This window comes from Camellia sinensis, chromosome 6 (assembly GCF_055761805.1).
Source record: "Camellia sinensis isolate YWXY chromosome 6, ASM5576180v1, whole genome shotgun sequence".
Taxonomy (NCBI): Eukaryota; Viridiplantae; Streptophyta; class Magnoliopsida; order Ericales; family Theaceae; genus Camellia; species Camellia sinensis.
Window position 1 is genome coordinate 92,473,044 of NC_138966.1, and position 27,053 is coordinate 92,500,096.

General features: G+C 35.3%; 1 protein-coding gene and 1 pseudogene across 2 annotated transcripts; both read right to left on the reverse strand.

The window, feature by feature from the left end:
* Positions 1-250: 250 nt before the first annotated feature.
* Positions 251-15,317, reverse strand: LOC114269692 (GEM-like protein 1). The gene is made up of 4 exons (XM_082874213.1): positions 14,789-15,317; positions 14,596-14,697; positions 4,669-4,940; positions 251-677 (listed from the first exon to the last, which is right to left on the reverse strand). Exons 1-4 carry the CDS (start codon positions 15,015-15,017, stop codon positions 498-500), a joined length of 783 nt encoding a protein of 260 aa, XP_082730339.1. The 5' UTR covers positions 15,018-15,317; the 3' UTR covers positions 251-497.
* Positions 6,424-8,756, reverse strand: LOC114269703 (uncharacterized; annotated as a pseudogene). The gene is made up of 3 exons (XR_014331916.1): positions 7,592-8,756; positions 6,677-7,490; positions 6,424-6,618 (listed from the first exon to the last, which is right to left on the reverse strand). The product of XR_014331916.1 is annotated as an uncharacterized LOC114269703 (transcript).
* Positions 15,318-27,053: the final 11,736 nt, after the last annotated feature.

Here is a 27,053-nt window from a genome sequence, read left to right on the forward strand (position 1 = left end):
AACTGTTTCTATTTTTGAAAACGAAAATAGACATCAAACAATTTTTTGTTTTCAGATTCAAATTTTTGTGAACATAAATAAACATTGCCAAATGGTGGCAATTTCGTTTTAACCATAATCAACACCTGCATACTATTGAAACGAAAACCGTAGTAAAATTACATCATTTCATCTAAAAACAAATCTGGCATTAACAAATTATCCTAAGGTTGTCTTTTTGATTTGACTGATTTGTGGATGGAAAGAAAAATGGAAGCGTGAAGGGAATGAAATAGAAACTTTTTTTTTTCCCTTCTACAAATCTCTCTTATAATCCAAGATCCAAAGACAACCCAAAAGTGTAACAAGTACACAACGTCCACCAGCTGTATCAAACAAGAGTATCAAATATAACATATATCAAAATATCCTAATTTCGACACACAATTTATCTACATCAATTTGATGGCAACATGACTCACGTTTCATGACATGGTGGAAATTTTTCCCCATGTAGATTACAAGCTGTGTCCCTCCAGCATGCCTTTCAGATTTTTGACAGCACTTTCATAGTTTACAAAGCCCATGAACCAAAACTCATGATTGTCAACAGAGATTAATTGAATGTATTTTTCAGCTGGCTTGACTTTGCTTGTTGAATGATTAACTGCTTTCAGCTGATGCAATGGGATAACCACCTATTTATATGCACAGAGACAAAAAGTGTGCTAAACAAAGTGAGCAATACTAAAAAAAATTGAAAAGGATATGAATGATTAATGACTATGAGGCTCAATTAGTTGTAACAAGATAAAACCTAGAGTTTATAACGTCATGGTGTGGACAGAAAAGGTGTCAGATGAGTAAAGCGTCAAGTACATTTGGAAATTTAAATTTTTAGAAATTATATCAATATTGGAGTATTAGTTAGGCTTTAATTATTTGGAAAACTTTTAATTAGGGTTTTTCTTGGATGTCCATAAATAGACCCATGTATTAGAGTTAGACAGCTTTGAATATTGAATTGAGAATATTGAGTACTGAGATTTAGGTTTCTTTTTCTTTTCTTGGGGTGTGGTTTGTTCTTTTCTTTTACAGTATTGTTCTTTTCCGACCGTCCTACATCACATGAAGCACGTGATGCCTCAAATATCCCTGTCAACTATTGCCCGAAGAACCACACCCTAGAAGGATGAAGTAATAAGCGAACCCAATTTATTAAGGACAACACGAGAGAAATTATGCGGCAAAGACAATATGATCAGGCATAATTTATATTAGTCCTACAATGAAAGTCTGCTCTCAGAAAGCCTATTCTAACAGGAGCTGAGAATGGCATTTGCTTAAACTTTCATGACTAACTAGTGGCTTCACGAAATTATCCCTTGGAACCCTCCTCAAAATCTCTTTCTGCAAGACTAGCTACACCTCCCCACTTATACTCCTTCTATTACCCTTTTCCCCAAATGTTTTTGCAACTCTCACCAAATACAAAGCAACCCTCTCTCTCTCTCTCACTGCATCCTTCTTCCCCAAACTCTACCACCACTAGACCCTCCCTCATCTGGTATCAGTTTGATGAGTCACAGCAGCAATGGTTTCAATTTGTCGAACAGTCACAGTGTTGTCAATGTCAATTTGTAGACCCAACTCTCTCTGTCTCAAAATCAAGACCCAATTGATTTGGTTTGTGGATTCAAGACCACTCTGGCGATGGTCGACTTGCGTTGCTGACCATTGATTGAGGGTTGAGGTTTGGGTTTGGTTAGGGCTTGATGTAGGGGTTTGGGGGGTTGTGGTTCTTCAATGGAGTTTTGCTAGTAGCCTGTGAAACACTCATGGGGGTAGCAATAATTAGAGATGGGTAGGGGCGTGGTGGTGTTGTGGTAGGGGTTGTTGGGTTTTGCTCTCTCCCTCTCTGCAAGCAGTGGCGGGTGGTGTGCAGGTTGTGGGATGGGGATGGTGGTGGTGTGCTGATGGTGGGTTGGCCGGTGGTTAATGGTAGGTGGATGTGGGTTGACTTTTGATAGGGGTGGAGGGGATTGGGGAATGACAGAGAAGGGGTTGAGGACAGTGAATGAGGGGTGAGGTGCAGAGGGGGAAGGGTGGGGTGGGGTTGAGGGTTGGAGGAGTCAGTGGTGGGTGAGGGGAGAAGGGTTTGGATGAAGAGGAAGGAGATCAGGGTTAATAGGATAATTTTAATTTGATATTGGCGGGCATTTAGTTAATTTTACTTTTCCTGTCAACTTGGTTAAAAGAAAAACTCTGACACAAAGGAATATGTAATTTCCACAACTAAAGGGGCAATATGTAATTTCACTTAACCTCAAGGGGGCATTGGTAATTTGCCCATTAATAGCATTCTTGTCCTATTTCAAACACTTCACACCAAGGTTCTGAAAAGCAGCTGTGGTCACCGTAATGGTGGCAGTAGCGTGGTTGCGGTTGCGGGATGTAAAGGCCGTAACATAACGGTTGCAGTAATCGGAATCGTGAATTTTTTTATTTTTCGCACAATTTGAAAAAAACTTATCGATACGCATATTTTTTTTTTCATAATCATATTTATTGGGTTTTGGATTTTAAAATAAATATTGATCAATTTTTATAAATTTTTAAGTTTGATCTAATATATTTTATATTTTTAAATTACTATAAACTGAGTTTTTTACATTTTATTTTAATAATTATTGATTATATTATACAAAAAATCAATCATTAACTATTATATATAAGATAAACAATGACAAAAGTAAGAGAATAAATTAAAGCCTAAATATATATATATATATATATTAATCAAGCCAAATAGATAATGACCACACTTATTATTATTATTATTATTATTATTATTATTATCAAACAATATATAGATAGACACACAGAAACAAAATGATTGAGTGATAGCAGTTGAATTGAATAACATAGGTCTTACAATTTCAACAAATTAATAACATGTTCTTCATCTTCCCTCTTCTCTCTCTATCTCTCTTCCCCCATTTTCAACTTCTTATTTTTTTTTATTTTTTATTTTTTATTTTTTGTGTGTTTTTCGAAAGAAGCAATTCGGAACCATTACGTAACGGTGCGTAACAGGCCATTAGGGCCGTTACGACACCGTTACGACTGCTATAGCAGTCGCTACGGCCGATATACCTGTGAATTTCAATCATACTGCAAAAGTGGCCGTAACGGGTGGCAGTAACTACCACAACCGTTACGTAACGGCGTTACGTAACAGTTGCGGCGACTTTTTAAAACCTTGCTTCACACTAAAACTGAGACTTGGCAGGAATGGACTTTTAACATGGAAAAAGGAAACCTAAAAAACTGCTTTCTTAGATTTCTTCCATCAATTCAACTAACCTACACTGTCTACTGCAGATAAAAAGTAACAATTAACAAAGAACTACAAGCCTCTTCCACAGAGTTTAACCATTTAGGGTTCTCCTCAGCCCTGACGCTGCACTCAACTGTCCTTCACAAACGAGCATTTTATTGTCTACCTTGATGGCTATTAGACTGATAATAGAGCACTGTTCACATTCAAATTCATTGCAACTAACGAGCACAATGACACACCAATTTGAGGAAACTTTAGTTACAGGTGTATCTCTACATACCAAGCCTTAATACTTAACTAGGTTTCCACTTAAGAGTTTTTATATGTCCCAAGATGAAGTCACAAAACTTCATTAATTCATTTCTTTTATTTATTTGATTTGGTACTTCTATTCATACATCACCCAAAGAAATGCCTCACACAGTTAATCACAGCCCTACTTCAAAGTTGGCTCATATTCTCCTCTCATCAAAATACTGCACAACCAAATCCAATACACAAAGTTGGAAATAGCAAATCTTCTCCTTCCAAAGAAAATAACTCTCCATGATCACTCTAGTGATAATGAGCAACCTGGCTTGCCCATGACCACTTTAAAACAAGCTTAGAAGCATCAACTTCTATTTCTTTGCATTGTGCGGCACAACAGCAGTCACCATGTTTTTCTAAGTCTAATCTAATACTACTAAGACACATCTTCCTAGCAACCCAAAATGCATCTGATACAACTTACTTCACCCCAAATGCTCTGGGAAAATTCGAACATTAAAATCCGGATGCTAAGAGATAATATCTGGATTTTGATTCTAAGATTATAAAGTATAAACTGACATGAGCTACTCACACTTTGACGATGAAAATACCTAGTGGATTGATATCCCCGCCATCACCAAACGATTAATTGAACCGAACCAAACCAAGCCTTGTGTCCCAATCAATTGGAAGTATCCCAATCAACCGAACCACCAAAATGACGGAAAAAAGAAAACATGGGAGACAAGTTCTCATCCACTCCATTCACAGAATTTCTGGCATATATTTCAATATAACTTAACTTGCTAATCAATACACTTCATGACAGCATCCTACATGCACAGAGGCCCCAAAACCTGATCAAGAGTTCTGCCATGTTGGCAATTAGCAGAAATCTTTCCTCAAATCTATTCCTGGTTTATTTGGTTGAGTCGAGTTCAACTAGGCTGCTATAAATAAACAACACAAAATAGAGTGACAGGAAAAATCACTCTAGCTGACCCCCATATGTCGAATCATGTTAGATGATGAGGATTCTTCAAATAATTCCTTCACTAAGACATAAATAAACAGGACAATACAAATCAGTATACCTTATAATAGCTCCATTGGGTCTGATCACCAACTTTGTAGGAAAGAGGATTGTCACTGCAAAATGCTAGTTTTGCAGTAGACACATATAGTGTTCCCATAACTGGACCCGCAGAAGTGGATAGGTAGCAGGCATATGAATTTAACAGTTTCTCCTCAGGAACAGTCTCAAATGTTTGTCGAAAGACCTTCTCATACCCACCTTCTGCAAGAACTTTTGTTCCTTGAGCAATTCTTCCAACAGCAGCATCAGCAAAACTGGGACCCGTTTTCACTGTTTCAAATTAACAAGGAAGTCAAAGTAATTTGGCATGGAAAAATATTTAATAATGATCAGATTGGTTAAAGCATTATTTAAATTTCTGCAAAGTATTAATAATAATAGCACTATAACTGGAAAAAATGAATAAAATGAGCACTGAAGAACAGCATAAACAGTGACAAGAAAATGAAAAAAACTAGAGATCAAAATGCCCACATGGATAAGGAAAAGAAAAAATTGTAACCTCTGATAGAAGGATCAACTTTTAAATATAACTTGTAAATCCCCTATTATAAATTTTGAAATTCTACATAAGCAAGAAGTAACAGCTAGCCAAAATGGTCCAGGTTGAAAAAAAACAAACAAAAGAAAACAAAAAAAACAACAAAACCTACAATTAATTTTTTATTGGAGATTTATGAAGCATGGACACGTCAAATTTGATGCCATGGCAGTGTCGGACACGGCGACATGCCGGGGACACGTACGGGACACGCCAATTGGCATGTCCTTTTAATTTAATTTTTTTTTTTTGCAGAAGACATGGCGGAGACACGGCGGAGACATGCGTGTCCACCAAATCTGGACACGCGTGTCCAAATCTGGACAAACGGAAGAGAAGACGAAGAGTGAAGGAGAAGAGAAAGAAACCTGGTCGGTGAGAGGATCCTGATCGGCGACTTTGAACCAGTCAACTTCGATGACCTAGAAAAAAAATCGACTTCGATGACCTTTGAACCAGTCGAACCAATCGACTTCGATGACCTTCGAACCAGTCCAGTGTTTTTTAAGGCAAAAAGCGAACCGAGGCGACAAGGTCACCTAACGCCTAAGCGCAAGGCGACGAGGCGAGGCGAGGGCTTCATCAAAGCGAGGCGACCAGAAATGATATTTTTTTAAAATAAATGGTATAGACAAAAATATAAATAATTTCAAGAACCATCATGCAGTTATCATTCCAAATACTAAATATCCATAAACAAAAGAAAATATCCAACAAAGGCAAATACAATTCACCAATCCAAAAGTTCTAAAAATCATCTTCAACATCAAGCAAATGAACTTCTTCTTCATTATCATTGGCTTCAGCATATCCCTCTGCATCTTCTTCCTCTCCCCCATCTGAAATTGACTCTTCTTCATCAATAAGTTGCAATTTAGGTCTAGCTGCTGATTTTGAAGTTGAACAACCCCTTTCTATTGCCCTTGTTGATCTAGTTCTTTGACTACTTTCCTCAACTCCAGCAGCTCTAGCAACATCATCCCATGTCAAAGTATCATCCTCAAAGACAAGTTCCTCCTCCATCCTCCCAACCAACCACTCGTTACTTTCATCAATATCCGTCAAAGCAATGGGATCAATAGTGTCACGGGAATTATATCGACGTCTCAATGCTCTATTATACTTAACAAATACCAAACCATTCAAGCGTTTTTGAGCTAACCAATTTCTCTTTTTGGTGTGAATCTGCAAAAATTCAAACCAAATAAAATATTCAAATTTTTATCTAGGTATTAATAAATTTAATGGTATTCATATTCACTATAGTTAAAAATAGGTACTCACATGTTCAAACACACTCCAATTCCGCTCACATCCAGATGAGCTACAAGTTAGACTAAGAATTTTGATGGCGAATGTTTGCAAATTTGGCGTTTCAGAACCATATGCACTCCACCAATCAGCCGTTGATTATAACTAATTACTTAGAAAGAATATTTAAAATATAAAAAACTAACTAAAATTACTTAAGTATAAAATATAGATCACCTGGTGCCCTTGTAGTTCTTTGTCTAATGGCCAAAGCCATCCCAAAGAGACCATCAGCTTTCTTATAGGTAGTCAACTCTACGCAAACTTTATCTTGTGTCTTATTGCTTGGGACCAACCTTTGCATGCATTTATACAGGCCTGACATGACTTCCTTATCTTTATCAATATTCGGATTTGCGTAAAAATACTCTGGGTTTAAATAATACCCAGCTGCATGCAAAGGCCTATGCAATTGAACATTCCATCTATTGTCAATTATTTCAAAAAACTCCTTGTACTTCTCTTCATTTCCATTAAATGATTTTGCAATGGCTTCTTTAGCCCTATCCATTGCCTCATAAATATATCCCATGGGAGGCTTTCTCTCACCATCAACCAATCGCAGTACACGAACAAGAGGACTTGATATTTTGAGAGCATAAAGAACATTGTTCCAAAAAGAAGGCATTAATATGACTTGTGCGGTCTTTTTACCCTGTGGTTCCTTCGCCCATTTGCTTGTGGTCCATTCCTCTGAAGTGAACATCTTCTTCAAGTTGGTTTGTTGTTGATGAATCCTTGATAAAGTTAAGTTTTTGCTGGCTTGATCAAATCTTTGCACTGGGTAAATTGTCTCATCATATTCAACAAACCAGAGCGGTTCACAATATAATCATGCACCGCAATTGCTTTTTCAAATGTCTTGTTAAAGTTGAGAATTTTGAAAATGTCCTCCAACATCAAGTCCAAGCAATGAGCTGCACATGGTGTCCAATACAAATGTGGCCGCTTTGCTTCCAAAAACTTCCCTATTACAAGTTTTTTTTTTTAAAAAAAAAGAATAATATGAGAATTGCATATTCATATTATAAGTAAGTACTAAGTAAATGTATACTACTAAGTTACTAACCGGCCAACACATTTGCTGAAGCACTATCTGTAACAACTTGAATCACGTTGGTTTCACCAATTCGCTCCACAAAGTTGTCAAGCAATTCAAATATCTTATTTGCATCCTTGGATAAGCTAGAAGCATCAACAGATTCAATAAACATTGATCCTCTTGGGCAATTAACCAAAAAATTAATTAATGCTCTGTTTCTTTTGTCCTTCCACCCATCGGCCATTAAAGAGCATCCATATGTTACCCAATCTTTTTTATGATCCTCCATGGTCTTATTAGTGTGGTCTACCTCTTTCTGCAAATAAGGAACCCGCACCTCATGGTAGCTTGGTGGTTTTATGCCAGGACCATATTGCCCAAAAGCTTCAACCATTGGCCCAAAACTATTGTAGTTCACAACATTGAAAGGTATACCTGTATCATACATCCACCTTGAAAACCAAACAAGAGCCCGATCTCTCAACACCTTCTTGCTAGGATCATTATCATCAATTCTTGTTTGCTTTCCCTTGGCTTTACGATTTTGCACCGCAACTTCCGGATCAAGGGTGAAGTACACATCCATAGGTCCCTTTTGCTTTGGTTGTTTGGAACCAACAGATTTGGAGGAGTTACTTCCTTGTTCTCGACGGGTAGAACCTTGAGTAGAAACAGGCCTTTTACCATGTTGATTTATCTCAAGAATTTCATCATCATCATCGTCATCATTATCCATCTCATCAAAATCAAGAACCATCATCAATTGCACCTTTGATTGACTTTTTTGAGACATATAGTCTTTAATTTCATCTTTGACATGAAATGGACATTTTTTACAAGCAACAACATTTTTATAACCACCAGCAAGATGTTGCTTGACTCGGTAAACACCGCCATTCATTTCTGTGTCGCAAAAGTTACAAATGAACTTTGAAAGGTTTTGGAGATTTACCATCCGTGCATATTGCCATGCCGGATCTTTTTTACTTTCACTCGACTTTGACATTAATTCTATCCAACAAGCAATTCAATATTTCAGCATAAAGAAATTAAAGAACATATTTAAACAACATTAAAGAACATAAAGAAATTAAAATAGTTGAAATTAATTGAATTAAAATAATTAATTGAATAACCAGGAAATTAAAATAATCAAGAAATTAATTGAATTAAACAAATTAATTGAATTAAAATAATTAATTGAATAACCAGGAAATTAAAATAATCAGGAAATTAATTGAATTAAATTAATTGAATTAAAATAAACAAATTAATTGAATTAAAATAATTAATTGAATAACCAGGAAATTAAAATAATCAGAAAATAAATTGAATTAATTGAACACAGAAGAAAAAAAAAATTGAATTAATTGAAAAAAAATTAATTTTAAAATAATTGAATTAATTTTAAAAATTAATTTTTGCAAATTAAAAATTAATTTTTGAGAATTAAAAATTAATTTAAAAAAAAAATTGATTCGAACAAAGAAGAAAATTAACCAAGAAAAATTGAATTAATTAAAAAAATTAATTGGTTCGACAGTGTTCTTCTTCAAGTTGAAGTCGAACAAAGAAGAAGAACAGGTGAAGTCGAACAAGAAGAACAAGGTGAAGTCGAACAGGTGAAGTCGAACAAAGAAAGGAAGAACCAGATGAAGAAGCAACTCACCTCGATTCGATTCGACTTCGGCAGACGCAGACGATCGATGAACCAGATGAAGAAGAAAGGAAGAAGACCAGAAGAAGAGATTCGACTTCGGCAGACGATCGACGAACCAAGTCGATCTAGGGTTTGGCTTCTTATTTACTAATTAACTTTGTCGATCAAGGGCCCAAATGATTCGAACGAAGTCGAATCAAGGGCCCAGATGACTCGAACTTAAATCAGGCAAAATACGATGAAGCGTCGCTTCTTTCCGCCTCACGCTTCATTGCCTAAGCCTCGCTTCAGGCGCTTCTACATCGCCTCGCCATTTCGCCTCGCCTCAGTACACATGAAGCGCTGAAGCCTCGCCTCGCCTCGCTTAGCACTTAGGCGAGCGCTTAGGCTCGCCTCTGATAACATTGAACCAGTCGATGACCTCCATCCAGTCGCGTCTCTTACTCGATCGCGTCTTCGACCAAATCGCGTCTCTCGCCTTCTCGCCTTTTCACCTTCTCGCTCGTTTTCTCTCGCCTTTTCGCCTTCGCTCTCTCTCTCTCTCTCTCTCTCTCTCTCTCTCTCTCGCCTATTGGCCTCCTCTCTTGCCTTCTCTTGCCTTTTTGTCTGTCTTATCTTATACATAGAGCATCCCCAGAAGTACCCTTATATCACCTCTTTACTCAAAATAAGGGATTTTGTTGTCAAAAAAACTCTCCCATCAGATCCCTTAACCCACCCCCCCCAATAAAAGTATTGCTACAGTTGCTCCCCAAATGTAGGGAGTGACTGTTCATCCCCCCAAGAATATAAAATTATTTTTTATTCAACCTTGAGCATCTGCATCTCCATCTCCAAAAATATAAAATATAAAATAATTAAAAAATAATATTTTATTAGAATAGAGAAAGAAAAGGAAATTTGTTGGGGGAAATAGATGAAAACATTGATTCCTAAAATAGGAAATGAAATTTTTAATAATATTTTAGGGTAAATTCTTATTTTATTTCGTTTTGAAGGCACGCCCAGACGTCCCCCGGACATCCACCCGGTCGACCGCCTAGTCATTTGGCTGGTTGACCGCCCTGTTTGTTTTCTTTCATTGCAGAAGCTATCTTGCATGTTGTGTTAAATTTAAAAGTAATGAAAAATATTATTTTAATAGAATAGAGAAAAAATAGGAAGTTTGTTGGGAAAAGTAAATGAAAAAGTGATTCCTAAAAATTGGGAATGAATTTTTTAATAATATTTTAGGGTAAAATTTAGGTAAACTGGTGGGGATGCTCGAAGTGTATAGAACTATATATGAGATATATATATATATATATATATAAGATATAATACTTATAATATATATAATATATAATACTTATAATATAACACATATTTTGCATTTTATATATTTATACATATTAATAAAAAAAATACATATATAATATAAAATAAAATAAAAAAAATTAATAAAAACTCATTATTTAAAAAATAAATTAAATAATTAATATGTATTAAAATAAAAATATTTATAAAAAAAAAATTTTTGCCGTGTCCCTGCCATGTTGGTGTCCTCATTTTTTGAAAATTGCTGTGTCCCTTGTCCGTGTTTGTATCCGTGTCCTTGTCCATATCCGTGCTTCATAGATTCACAACAAAGTTCATTTATGCAAATACAAGGCTATAGAAAGCAGAAGGAAAAAAAAAAAGTATCATCCCAATATCTTCCTTAAATATCCAACAGCAGCAAAACCAAACTCCTATGAAGACAAGAGACTGAGACCAGACCACAAAAGTAGGGGTTCAACCGGCCAGGGCTGGGGTTAAATTACAACCTGCTTTGTAGATCTCAAGGTTTATCAAGATGCAGGGGTGCCAGAAAGAAAAAAACAGAAAAGTAAAGAAAATGTGGAGTAAACTGGAGCTACAATTCTCATCCTCAACTCAGCAAGCAAACTTAAGTTTTCAAGTATTGTGCATGCTGGCAGCTGGTAGGGAATGTATATATATATAATCAAATATGTACACATGCATTCAATACTTCATTTAAGTTCCCAATAACCACATCTTCTTAAATTGGTATTAGAACATAAATAGGAGAACAAAAACAATCGTTAATCTGAAGAAAGGGTAGAGGGTTAACATTACCTCATTCTTGCTCAATATATTATAAATACAAATACACATCTATCTATCTATCTATACTATATAAGCAAATTTAGTGGAGCGTGAGAGTTCTCCAAACTCCCAATGCTAACCTCTTAGGCATTCTCTCTCCTACATGTCTCAAGTGTACTTCATCCCTTTCCCTAATTTTTAATTATTCTAAATAACTTAACAATAAAATACAAATAAAATCAATTCTAATCTGATATAAGAAATCAAAAAAAATTAACAAATCTCTAAAATCACTTCTGATAAGATATAACAAACAGATAATTAACAAATTAAAAAAGAAATAATTGAATTTTTTATTTAATCCTCTAAGTAATTCCTATCGCTCTATCTACACTGTTAAATAAAAGATCAAAAACTATGGACAAAGTTCATCAGTGGTTCCTATATTTTGCCCCTTATGTCATTTTGGCCTCTACAATTTCAGTTGACTCAAATTTGATCTTTAATTTTAGATTTTGTGTAAATTTGGTTCAATTGATGATACAGTTAGTATTTTTTATGGAAAATTGTCACTAAATTGATTGAGATTTTTTTTTCTTCTTTGGATTGGCATTGGGGTGTCCAGATCAAAGCTTGACTTATCCCCGGGAGTGCACAAGCTCTTGGCAAGGAGTTTCCCGCAAGTGCACTACGGCTAATTCAAGGGTTTCTTCCCCCCCCCCCCCCCAAAAAAAAAAAAAAAAAAATTCACCAAAGAGGTTTTGATCCCTAAACCTTGAAGGGAGTACACCCCTAAGACCCAAGCCCTTGCCACTAGGCCAAGCCCTTAGGATTTGATTGAGATTAACTGACTGAGTTGAGTAAGTTTATTATTTTACCCTTCAAAATACGATAAATATTACTTATGTGCGCATTTTTCATAAAATAGTAATAATCAATTGAACCAAATTGAGACAAAGTTATAAATTCATTTTAGGATCAAAATTGAGCTAATTGACATTATAATGACCAAAATGATATAAGAAGCAAATTGTAGAGACTACCGTCGTAATTTGGCCAAAAAATATTCAAATAAAAAAGATTACAATCTAGATAATTTTTAAAATAAAAAGATGACTATTTAGATATGAACAACAAAGATATAGAGATAAAAATATATACAAAAATAAAAATATAACTATTTAGATTTGAACCACAAAGTGATATAAAAAATCAAATAAAAGATAACAAAATATTTAAATAAAGAATATTACAATTGAGATATAAATCCCAAAAGAATGATAAATTTTTTTTAACTAATCTATATGTATCTGTAATTATCTCTATTCGTATTCAAATAATCTCTATATATTAGACGCAAATGGCTATGAACATGGGAGCGACTATGAACATCTGGAGTGACATGACATTCTCAATGCCATGGATACTTTCTCACAAGTTTACATAGCCACATTGAATTACTCATATCAGTACTTTTGGATATTAATAAGTGGGTAAACAAAAACATCTTAAATTTTCATTCCTCTTATTGATGCTATTAGAAGGTATAACACTTTTTTATTGGTGATTGTAGTCCACAAGTATATATTAAACTTTATTTTGATTGTTTGGTTACCAATTTTGTGCACGATTGTTTTATTGGTCTTTTTTTTTTTAAATTATAGTTATCTATTTAAAATACTATTTGTATTTTGTATTTTTTTGCAATTTTTTAGGCTAAAAATGTTGGTTTGCTTTTTTGTATTTTTTTTTGCCAGTAGGAGGGACCTTTTAGCTAACACTTTTTTTTTCCGCCTGAGTGGGATGAGAGAAAACGATCTAATTTTATTGGTTTTATAAAATCAATAAATCTTATGGCATTAAATTTGTAATTTTTCATATATCTTACAAAAAAATAAATGTAAATATTATATATCTTATTTATAAACAACGTATTATGTTATGCCATGCATAGCACAGGCCTTGCAGCCCCTTACAAGTTCTTGTCAAATTAACATTTCACATGCAGTCAAAGTTTGTTTTGTAATATGTTGATATGGCAAAATATTAATGAAAGAGACTGTAACGCCGGTTTTTTAATTTATTTATTTATTTTTATTTTTATTTTATTATATTTTATTTATTTATTTATTTATTTTGTAGCCGTTGGATTATGCATGCATGCAGGTGCAAGGTGTAAAATATAATTAAATTTGACTTAAATGCATACTCTTTGGGGTACCTGAACGAGATCAATAGAGAAGGAACAATAGAATAATTTTGGTATTTAACATATGATAACTAGAGATTTGATGCTATAGAGGTAGGTTTTGTAGAATTTCAAATGGTTTACACAAGAATCGGGATATGAATATGAAGTCTTATAGTTTGTCCTAACTTCAAAGTTGCAAATGCCAATCGAAATATCACTTAAGATTTCAATTGTAGAACCAGGGGTGTAAAAAAGGGTCGAGACCCATGGGTTGGCCTGAACAAAGCCCAAAACCCTTAAGTGGGGCCTGGGCTAACGTGTTTGAAGCCTTGCCTAACCTCTTTTTTTTTTTTTTTTTTTTTTCTCGTTTTTTTGATGTGTTTGAAGCCGTCTATGTTACATGCACCCGCACCCAATACTTTCTAAGCTTTCTAGGCTAGTCATCTACTTCAGTTTCTGTATTTTCTTAATCTTATTGCTTTTAGATTTGCTTCCTACTAGGGACAGACCAAACAAAAAGTGGGATAGCATTTCCCACTCTTTCTTTTCCCCTGTAACCAAACAAAAAGTGAAATTGCATTTCATTTTTGCTTTCCATTTCCCTCATCAAATCGTCCAACCAAACACTGCCTTAGAGTCAGACTGATTTATATTCATTTCCCCAAAATCTACAACCAAACAATTACACCCTTTCCAATGCAGAAGCAACTATAATAAGACTAATTTTGTTTTTTTGGCATAAGTCAATTATTAGTCGTTAGATTAGTGCCTATGAAAGTTAGCATCTCCACTCATACAAAACAGAAAGTGCTTGCCTCCTAATTCAACTATGTAGTTGAACGCATGACAACTATAATAAGACTATTAGTCAAACCTCTAGTGAGCCAAAATAAATTCCCATTCCATATTTTCATTTTTCCCTTCAAAAAATGTTTGCTACTGTCAAAACAGACAAAAACCACTTTCACAAGATCAAAAAAAAAAATTGAATATTTATTAAAGAAATTAGTATTTTAGACCCCCTCAAAATCCATGTAATTAGATTTTTTCCACTCTAAAATCTAAAAAATTTTAGCGAAACAAAAGACTTACAGTGCTGCCACATATTCCCAGCAAGATCCTCAGCCATCTTGGTCGCCTCAGATGCTTTCTTTCCCCATTTCCCAAGCACGTCCTTCACTGAATCCATCGTATCTAAAAAAAAAAAAAAAAAATCATAACTTTGAATGATTTGGTAGAACTAGATTTCAATAAGTAAAATTGAATTGGAGTGAGAGACACTGACTCTTCATGGAAGAGTCAGGGACCGGAGAGGGAGTCAAGTAAGGGTTGGACTCGGGAGGCATGGTGGTGGCGGAGTTGCCGGAGGTGGTCCAATCATGGGCCGGGGGAGCGACGTCGTTAGGGTCGAGCTTGGGGTAGGGAGCGTACTCCGAGGAGTGAGAAGGCTGTGTGTTGGGTTTGGTTCGATCGCCTTGGTTTTGATTCTCATTCTGATTCTGATTATGATTCATGGTGGGTAGTTCTGGTCGTTTGTTTGGATCGAAAATCAGATATATATATATATATAGAGAGAGAGAGAGAGAGAGAGAGAGAGAGCGAGAAGAACCCTAGATTAGAGTAGAGTAGAGAGCGGAGAGTTGTGGGGATGAGTGTCTTGTGTATTCAATCTGAATCGGGATCTCTTGAGGTCGGCAAGCCAGTTTTTTTTTTTTTTTTTTCAAAAAAAGTCAGATTTTTAGTAAAAAAAAAAATTATCAAAAAAAATCCAAAGATATTTTTTACTAACTTCCTAAAATACTAAAAAAAAAAAATGTCAAAGGGCTTCGTCGTCAGCCGTTGCTCTGGTTACTTATGGTGCGTTTGGGTGTAGTCTTTTAGTGGCTTTTTAGTTCTTTTATTGGTTAAGGTATGAGATTGAAAAATTAATTTTTTATGGGCAAATTATCATACGAATTTTTTTCTGAGATTTGAGAAATTACAAATTGTCTCTTGAAATTTATATTTGCATAACAAATGAGGAAGCAATTTATTATGTAAATATAAACATCAAGAGGTAATTTGTTATGTAAATATAAATCTCATGTGAGAATTCGTATTTTAGTAAAACCTCAAAGGGTGTTAGTAATTTGCCCATTTTTTATTAAAAAAAAAATATAAAACGTAGAATGAAAGAGAATGAATATTTAATTTTGAAAAATTCTATTTACACAATAGATTTACCTATTTACACCCTTCGATTTTTTTATTTTTATTTTTTTGAGTAATTTTACTTACACCACTATTCTAGCTCATTACACTTTTTAAAAATTCAAATTTCTCATTACACGCCTCATAATACCAAAAATATTCTCATCCCTAAAATTTTCATTTCCCTTTACACCTTTTTAACTTTTCAAACCCTAATTCTCTACCAAACCCACCGCACCACTATTGCCACCACCCCCAACCATTCCCACCCCCAGCAACCATCCCAGTGCCTTCCTACCAACGACTACTCTTCCATCACCACGACCCCCCTTCCACCTCTCATTTCTCTTCTTTTTCAAAATCTAGGTTCTCTCTCTCTTTCTTTTTTTTCTTATTCTTCTGCGTATTCTGTTTATATATATGTCTTTCTCTCTAGCAGGTGGTAAAAGAGAACAGAGAGATTAGGTTACTGCCTACGTCGTCCAGCTACCACATTTTCAGATGTCCCACCATCGCGACCCCCACTCTACAACCGTTATCACAATATCATCCATAATTCTTCCGTTGCTACAATCTCATTCCCAATCCACCCCTCAAGCTCAATCCCTTCTCTGATTTTCCTCATGTCGCCGTGATCTTTACTGCGATCTCCGTTCAAAGCTCTTCCATCGCGATCCTCCTCTCCTCCATGACCCATTATCTTTGCTTCAAACCCTTGCAACTTTTTATGTATGAAAGAGAGAGAGAGAGAGAGAGAGAGGGGTTTTAGATTTAGGGTTTATAAGTAGAAGAAGAAAGAGAATGAAGAGGAGAAGAGAAGGTGGTTGTGGTGGCGAAAAGGAAGAAGGAGCTGGAGGTGTCAGCGGAGGTTAGTGGCAGTGCATCGTGGTGGCGGTGATTCGATAAAGGGGTTGGAAAGATGATGATGGGTGAAGTGAGAAATTAGGGATGGCAGATTTTAGGGTTTGAGGGTTTTTTAGTAATTTTAGTTAAGGATAAAATCATAATAATATTTTTGAAAAATATTTGAGTGTAATGAGTTAGAATGGTGGTGTAAGTAGAACTACCCCTTTTTTTCCCCTTTAATTTTACCCATGTGGGAAATTACTTTCAAGGACAAAAGACTAAAATTTTATTATCTCTTTAAACCCATTACATTTTAATCCATACCTCCCTTCTTTCCTTCTCAGTTTTTCTTCTTTACTGTACATCTCTTTCCAAAAAGTGAAAATCATAGTGTTTTGCTTATAGAAGAAAGCAATGAATAAAGAAATAGTGGTGAAGAACTAGCAAAAAAGTGAAATAGTGAGTTTTTTTTCTTTGTTTTGTAGGTTTTCGTTTTGTTTTTTTGAGAGAGTTGTTCCACTTTTCTTCGGTGTGTCATAACTGAACAAAATAAAATAGTCCGAAATCACACTACTGAACAAAAATTATGTCTAGTAACCCACCGTCGAACAAAAGATACATATAGCGGTTCGGGTTAAGACTTGACCGTTTCTACTATTTTATATTGGATTTTATTTTTGTTTTTGGGTTGTATTGTACTTCTTTGAGCTTTATTTGTCATAGGAAATCTTGGTTTTAAACCTAGTGACTTGGCAATAGTGTTCTGTGTTGAAGGATTGCGATCGCGATATTATAGTCACACCCACGAAAGCTGAAGGTTACGCCCGTAATGGGCCTCGACCAGGCCACAATCAAAAGCTACCTTTAGGTCCTTAGGCTTTGAGAAGTTGCGTGGCCCGCGAGAGGCTACGAGAGTAGCCCGCAATCTACTTGGTTGCACTCACAATGTGTGTAATTGCGGCCACAACTGTGTCTTCCGCGCCCACGATGGTCCAGAATATAAATAGAACCTTAGTGTGTGAAAAAGTTACTTTTTCATCCTTATCTTCTCTCTTACTCACTCTCTAGCATTTTTGGACCTTTAAGCTACAAAACCTTGGGTTTCATCTATTCTCGCTCATTTCCTACCCCTAGTGTTAAGACAAAGGTAGAGTGCGTAAAGGGCGCCATTTTAATCTAAGACTTTCAAGTTTTCGTTCCCGTAGGTTTTTAAGTGTGATCTCTTTTCTCTCTTTGCTTTGAGGTAGGGATTTTCTTAACGATGTGCATGTTATTTAGTGTTGTTATGTGTTATTCTTGATATTTAGGAATTTTGAGAAAAGCTAGGGATTTAATTATATATACTCTATTGCATAAATTGGGGAGAAACTCTTAGGTTTTGTTTAATGTTCAGATTGACTATTTTGTAAGCATGTTGTGGCTTTGAAATTGAAGGAAAATGTTGTTTGAAAGAAAAGCCCCAAAATTTCTGAAAAGCTTGAAATTTTGTGTTGTGTTATTAAGACAAAATTGGTGGATAGAAATGGTAAACTCTTGTGGGTTTTGATGAGCTTCGGGTATTGAGAACAATGAGATCATTGGAATAACATTTACTATTTTGAAAATTGTGAGATTATGGATTATGCTCTATAATGCCTTTCAATTATCATATTAAACATAACTGTTTTGGCTATTGAAAGAGGATAACATTGTCGTGTTGTAGAAATTGCATGGGAATTAGGTGAATTGAAATATTTATAACTCATGCATTCCATTGAACATATCATTTAATAATTGGTTTCATACTTGTACATTTTGAGTGACTCTTGTAAAGTATATTTTTGAGAAAAATGGGTGAATACTATGGTGAATCTGTGTAGGGAGTGTGTTTGTGGATAATTAATTTGGCTTTAGGCCCATGGTGAAAGTCTGAAAACCTATGCGGTTAGGTGTCAATTCCTTCCAATTAAGAGCTGGTAAAGTGGCTATTGGGTAGGGCCTTGAGAGCCTCCTGCAGACACTAGCTCTGCAGACACTAGCCCTAGGGATTTATAGTGTTGTATTTGTTGCCCTATTTTCTGATTTAAAGAAAGTGTTTTGAATGTGGTTTTGGAATTCTTGCATGGCATTGTTTCAAAAGGCTTAAAACTCATGTTTTTTTGGATGGTATTTCATATGTATTTACTGTATGGCAATCATACATGTCATTAAAATTATCTTTACTAGACTTTTAGCTCACCCTATATGGAAAACTATTTTCAGGTGTTGACGGCATGCCTCTGCCAAGGTGATGACTTGAGAGGATCTTGGAGCTTAGGACTCATTTTTGATATTTTCTTTTGTAAAGTCAAGGGCTTCCTTGTATTGGATTTTATAACTTCTTTTGTTGTAACTGGACTATGCCTTGGAAATTTGTAGGCTTTAAGGTGTGAACTTGATAGTTTAAATGTTGTTTACTATCGATCACATGCTATAGATTCAGGTTTTAGAAACAATGAATGTGTTGATTCATATGATATGATTTTGTAAAGTTTAAGGGACTTCTTGGAATGAAATATAATTTTAGAAACGTTTCTAGTATTAAATGATTAAGATTAATCAACCTTCCTCATGTTTAACGAATAATATAATGAGTGGTTCGGTATCTATATTTTTGAGATGTTACAATACATGTCTGGTAACCTACGGCCGAACATTTTTCATTTGTTCAGTTATTTATTTCCGTGCATTTCCAATTTCATTTTTATGATATTTTTGTGTTTTTGCTTAGAAGGATTCTACTTCTACTTATCTTCACATTTTTAGTAGTCGACAAGCTTTAATTAAATGGGCTTCTCACGTTGGGAAGAAGATTAGATTTGCCATTGTCATAAAGACATCACGTGAGAGGTAATGGAAAAAAAACAACACTTACACTTGCTTGTGAGAGAAGTGGCACTACAAGAAAAGCCCTTATAAAACAAGGAACTTTTTGCGACGCGCGCGTTTCCCGTCTCAAAAAATGATCTTTTACGACGGCATTTTAAACCATTGTAAATAAATAGCTTTTGAAACGGTAGTTACCCCGTCGCTAATAAGCATACAAGAAAAGGTGTGTTAAATACAAAAGTATTTGCGACGCCTTGTGTACCGTTGCAAAAAGAAATTTTTTGAGAAGGGAGAAATTTACTGTCGCAAATAGTGGACAATTTGTGACAACAATTGTTCATCGCAAAAAAATCCTTATTAAAACGGCATCATTTTACCTATTGGATTTATCATTTGTGACGGTTTAAATAAACCGTCGCAAAAAGTAATGAAATTTTTTTGAAATCCCACTTCTCTAGCCCATTGGCGCTCGATCGTTTTCCCCCAAAATCCATAAAACCTTTGAAGCAAGATCGTTTTCCCCCAAAATCCCTAAAACTAGTTTCTTGACGAGCGATGACAACGAGTGTTCACCGGCGAGTGTTCACTGACGATTTCTTTCTCGACGAGTGACGATGGCTAGCAGTCTCAATCGCTCTTGACGACAGCTAGCAGTGGTGCCGGGTCTTTGTCTTTCTCTTGTGCGAGCTCAGTCAGTCTCAATCGCTCCTCTCCCACTCACTCAACGAGTGACGCTTGTATGCTCTCTCTCTCTCTCTCTCTCACACACACACACACACTACAATTTTCTTTTAGATCTCATCAGGAAAGAAAGTTGTGCTTCCTATTCCTCATGATCTCTTCATTGTTTGATTTCCATGTAATGACAATTGTGGTTACAATGGTGCTCATTGATCTGCATTTTCTAGCTGTTGATCTAAATCTTTTCAACATTTTCATGTAATTGATTGAATTTTTATTATAAATTGATGTTTGAAACTTATGTTAAATGACCAATCACAATTTTGTATGATGGCACAATTAAGCTAGCTATTGGAACTCAATCAATCCTTGGTTGTTTTTAGTTTTGATTCGCAATTGAGCAGTTATGGATGTTTGGTAGTTAAATTGTTAGTACCACTATGCAAAGACATTGTTTAAGTTTTGAGTTTTATTTAGGTCTAATTGGTGTTTGTTATTTTTAAATTATTTTTATTGTTGATGCATTACATTGAGTTTGAAACCATTAGACCATTATGATGCATGCCTTATTCCCTGAAGAGCTTTCAAAACCAATGCTTGCAAAGATTAATATGTCTGGTCTTTTGGGGAGTTAACCGACGGTATTGGGTTTATTTGATATTCATTAATTAACAAACTTAATGCTGTTATGCACAGTTATTATAAATGTAAAATGGACAGACACCTAAGGCCACCTTCAATCATGACTCAAATCTGAGTAAAAGCTTTATTTGATATGAAAAACTCTAATGGAAAACGCCAATTTTTACTCTAATTATTTTTAAAATTTTCCATCATATCAAACATGACAATCTAGTAAATAAATGAAGCACATATAACCTTTGGACATTTGAGTCAAGATTTAAATCAAATCTCCCTTCATTTGTGTAAAATTTGAGTAAAACTTAATTTGATGAGTTTGAATCAAGGAGTGAAGGGTTTGGGTTTTTTTTTCACTCAAATTAACATTTGGGTAAGGATGCCCTAACATGCCATTTAATGCGAGCAAGAAAAAGAAGAGATTGCCTAACATTACAGTACCAGGATTTTTTGGTGTCAATCAACATGTGAGGTAATTAGGTAATTTTTAGTATTTGAACTCACTTGAGGTCACATTTTCCAGGTTAATTTATTTCCTAGTATTTTAATACTGAAAACACTTGTTTAAATTACTTTTGTTCAGACTTGTGGAACTGAAAAAGAATGACAATAATGAAATTAAATTTATTAAATGGACACATTTATGGATAGACTTGTGCTTCAAACCAGCTCCACTTTATATACTGGATGAGGTACATAACTTGTTTAGGTCCTTGAAATAGAGTTATTGGCATGCTACTTCTAATTTGTTCACTTTATATTATACATGTTATTTTTCCTAAGGAATCCTTCAAGAAAATAGTTGAGAAATTAGATTACTTTGGATAGCTAAATTCATTGCTATGGAATGGAAGTGTACTACTTGTTTTGAGAGATGAGGGTGCAATTATTTTTATCTGCATTTTTTTTCCTAGCTCTTAAAGCCTATGATGTTCTGTGCACCTCTTGATGTTCTAGATATGTTGAATTAGTGATGGAATACTTGGTGTTTTGCAGCATTTTTATGTCCCATGTGTTGTTGTATAAGTATTTTATTTATTTATGTTCTCAATGTAAACTTCAAAGTTAAGTGCATTTTCCTTGGATATGATTGCTTCAGTTTGTTATCAGGTTATTGGTTCTCCCAACAAATTGGTAAATAACTAAACGGGATAAGACCACATACCTATTTGAGAGAAATTGGACGGATATGTATCTTGATGTATGAATACGTAGGTATTATATTTAGAGTTACTTTGATGAGATATTTTTGTGGATGTGTGTAGAAGCGATATTTGAGGGAAGTACAGATGATAAATAAGAGTTGGATTGATTAGCCAAATAGGATGTCGAGGGAATACATTAATGGGATTGATCAATTCCTTGTGTTTGTTTACACCAATAGGGCTGAAGGTTCAATGATTAGTTATCCGTGTAGGAAATGTGAAAATCAATACCATCTTGCATGAGAGGGTGTACGGGCACATCTGATTTTGAATGGTTTTTTAAAAAAGTACAAACATTGGATTAATCATGGGAAATCTTATGTATCTCTACATGGTAATCGAGAGAATGAAATATTGGCTAATTTAGACATTGCGGATGATATGGTTGGAATGATACAAGGGGCTATGGGAAATCTACATGTCGGTACATGTGTTGAGGGTAATGAACCACAGGGGCCTGATCCCCATGCATCTGAACCCTACCTCGGTCCAAATGCAGAGACTACAAAGTATTTCAAACTTCTTCAAGATACACAAAGTGAATTGTATCCGAGTTGTCAGAAGTTCACATCTTTGTCATTCATTATTCGACTTCTACATCTGAAGGTGCTTAATCAGTGGACAGACAAGTCTGTTGACATGTTGCTTGAGTTATTGAATGAGGCGTTCCCGTTGGGTGTGAAACTCCTGAACTCATATTATAAAGCTCAAAAGGTCACAATAGATTTGGGCTTCATGTATGAGACGTGGGATGCATGTCCCAACAGTTGCATGTTATTTTGAAACGAGGACACCAATCTTGATAAATGTGTCATATGCAATAGTTCTAGATGGAAATCAAATGGTAATGGTGGTTCAAATGGTCCTAACAAAGGTGGCAAACGAATAGCTGCAAAACAGATAAGGTATTTTCCTTTAAAGCCAAGGTTGCAGAGGTTGTTTATGTCATCCAAGATGGCCAAGTTAATGAGATGGCATGCAAAGGAATGAACTGATAACGGTGTCTTTAGGCATCCTGCTGACTCCCTTGTATGGAAAGATTTTGATCGTCGGAATATTGACTTTAGTAATGATTGCCGAAGTATAAGGCTTGGCTTAGCATCTGATGGTTTTAACCCATTCAGGACAATGAACATAGTTCATAGCACTTGGCCTGTTGTACTCATTCCATATAACTTGTTGCCACGAATGTGAATGAAGCAACCATTTCTAATTTTATCTGTGCTTATTGACAGCCCCAAAGGACTTAGTGACAAGATTGATGTGTATATGCAACCATTGATTGAGGAGTTGAAAAAACTATGGAATGACGATGTCTCCACATTTGATGCATCAACAAATCAAATGTTTCAAATGCATGCAGCTTTTCTGTGGACAATTAGTGATTTTCCTGCATATGCAAACTTGTCAGGATGGAGCACTAAAGGCTAATATGCATGTCCTTGTTGCAATAAGGAAACTACATCGTGTTGGTTGAAGCATAGTAGGAAACAATCATACTTGGGTCATCGCAGATTTATACCTAGTGGCCATAAATTCTGAAAGGATAAAGTATCATTTGATGGTAGTCGGGAAGTCAGACTCAAACCAAAATTTTTGTCTGGAACTGAGATGCTGCTACTATTAGAATCTGAGGGTATTTTAACCCAATACAAGAGGGATGACCATAAGGAGAGGCATAGGAGACAAGTAGAGAAGGAGAAAGTTAGACATCGTACCCAAGAAAGATTTGTTCTTGAAAGTGTTGAAGGAAGTTAGAGTTCTCGACGAGTATTCATCCAATATATCACGTCGTGTGCGCTCACATGATAGAAGTATTGGGGGTCTTAAGAGTCACGACAGTCATATTCTGATGCAACAACTTATTCCATTGGCTATTCGAAAATCGTTATCGAAGAATGTAATTGAACCATTGATTGAATTGAGCAATTCTGTAGACAATTGTGTTCCAAAGGGAATCGTGCGACAGATTTGCAATATATTCAAGATCGTATCGCCGTAACACTTTCTCATCTAGAGAAAATATTTCCTCCGACTTGTTTTTGATACAATAGAGCACTTGCCTGTACATCTAGCTGACGAAGCATTATTGGCTAGAGCGATTCAGTTTCAATGGATGTATCCAATTGAGAGGTATCTTCTTACTTTGAAGCAATATGTATGTAATAGAGCTCATCCAGAAGGTTCAATTGCTAAAGAATATCTTATGAAAAAATGCATGAATTTTTATGCACAATATCTCAATGATATGGAAACCAAATCTAGTCGACCTGTAAGGAACTACAATGGTGATCATAATCTGGGTCATGTTGTTGGTGAAAACACAAGCTTTTATCTTGATAATACTTCTTGGGTACAAGCTCATCGGTATGTCTTATTTAATACAAGTGCGGTTCAACCATTCATAAAGTAGGTTATGTCACTCACTCAATATTTTATTATGTTTTATTGAATTTTGAACCAAATTTTTTTTATTGATAAATTTTCAATCTACATAGCAAACTCCTTGAAGTACTTAAGCTCAAAATGCCTCGCGTCAGCGATCATTAGCTTCAGTGTGAATATTTTGAAACTTTTCACATTTGATTCAAGGAACATGTATATATTTAAATCTATAGATTCTAGTTACTTAAGTCGAACTACATTTTAAATTTTAAATTTTTGTTTTAAATAGGTCCAAACTTTGCGAAGGACTAGTGATGCCACATTTTCTGAAGAGATTATTCTATTGGAAAATGGTCCTCATAACCTCGCAAGCAGGTTCAATGGGTATATAATGAATGGGTTTCAGTATCGAGTAAAGGCCATGGATGACCGTCGAGCCACACAAAATTCTGGTGTAGCTTTGAAGGCAGATACCATAAGTTATGCTAGTCGAAAAGACAAGAATCCTCGTATGGGGTCTGTGTACTATTATGGACAATTGACAGATATTGTTGAGATTCGATATTCCAATGAAAAGAAGCATGTGTTGTTTAAGTGTGAATGGATTGACAACATTCACAAGAAGAAAGAAGATGTCTTCAATTTCATGTTGCTTAACTTCAATCATTTGTTGTACTGAGATGATCGAATTACCAATGAACCTTTCATCTTGGCATCCCAAACAGAGCAAGTTTGGTATGTTACAGACCCCGTTAGAACCAGACTGGCAAGTGGTGGTGAAGATGTCTTAAAGAGGTTTATTTGACATAAATTCGATTGATCCAGAAATCGAGCCATATATGAGCCAACAATTGGAAGAAAATATAATATTCTATGATGAAAAAGTTGGTCAGGTGAGGGAAGCCGTAGAAGGAGAAATAATTGATGTTGAAATAGACTGATATTTAATCAACATCAGTAATTGAATTAAGGCCAAGGTTGTAGTTAATCATCAGTTTCTTAATTTACTTTGTCTTTGTAATTGTATTAGTTCAATTAATGTCATATTATAGTTGATTCGAAACCATTCTCTATGTTTCTAATGTCAATTAATGTCATATTGCTTGCAGATTATTATGGCAAGGAAGAAGAAGCATGATCATCCCCTACGCATGATGTCCGATATCGTACATAAGAGGACATTAGTAGCACCACCATTAGAGGAGGCATCACATCGACCACCATCAGAGGGGCCATTAGTGCCACCACCATCTGACCAGCCACCGTAACGACCACCATTAGTGAAACCACTATTAGAGGAGGTATCCTAGTGACCACCATTAGAGGGGCCATTAGTGCCACCGCATTGACCACCATCAACGGCACCATAGCAACTATCATATACTCAGCCTCCACGCCTACCATTGGTGCGTCCACCATCAGTGGCACTGCAGCAGCTATCATCCCGACTAGAGTAGTCATCTTCATAGCCAACCGCAGGTATATAAATTTATTTTGATTTGTACGAAAATTATTTAAATATACATTTATTTATTCTCATTATATATAACTTTTTTTATTCTCATTGTATCTTCTAGACCTTTTGACTTCTTCACAGCCCACCTCAGGTATAAGAATTCGATTTGTATTAACATTTTTTAAATTTGCATTTGTTTATTATCATTCTATATTGTTTATTCTTATTGTATCTTACAGGTCATGTTAGTTCTTCATCAACCTTGACTAGGCATGGTAGAGGATGTGTCAAGGGCATTAAGGAGTGGGGTTTTGGTACAAAGTTAGACATATAATTTGACGAAAATTACTGTCCAATAGGGGATAATGTGTCTAAGTTAACTACTCAACTTGGCATTATTGTGTGCAATGGTAACATTGTTCCTCTTACTTTTCTTGACTGGATTACTGTGCCTAACGATATTATTGATGCTATCTGGAAGGATGTAAAGGTAAAAGCATATTTTTATCCAAAAATTCAAATTCCAAAATTGTGCTATTATTATTTAAACTTTTAAATTGTGTTTTGTAGGACAATTTGAATGTATGTCTAGAGGAGTATAAGCCAATCTGCATGAAAACTTGCAACAGCATATGGAAGGATCACAAGAATAAGATTAAGATCAAGTATTTCAAGCCTAGAAGTTTTGATCATAATCTGAAGGGTGATGTTCCTTTGCACATTGTGCCAAGCCAGTGGGGAGAACTTGTGAAGTATTGGCGTACTTCCGATGCTGAGGTATACAAATATATCTTGAACTACCATTTGTTGAATCTATTATAGAAAATTGCAACTAAGAACGCTAAAAATTGGCAAGTTCATGGCATAACTTATATCACAGGGCGTACTACTTTTGCTCAGATTCGGCATGAGGTTTATATTTTATTGTTTTTATTTTTTTTTAATACAAATAGGCATTATATGTTTGAAAATTATTTGGGTTCTAATTTTCATATTTCTAAAAAAAATCTAGATGACCAGCAAAGGAGAGTCTACTGATAAGATGAATGTTTGGCTTGTGACACATAAAGCAGATGACCCTGAGGTTATCCAGACCTTGGTAGTTTCCAAACACCTAACATTGAATTTAAATTTTATTTTTTATTTTTTGTGTCAACCATCTTAATTGGACATATACTCGTATGTCTTATTTAATACAGGATAAGTTTAATCGTTAACTTTTCATACTACTTGAGGATTGCCGGACTTTAGAGGTTAGGAATGCCATTTTCCATGAGTTGATAGGTCATGATGGACATGGA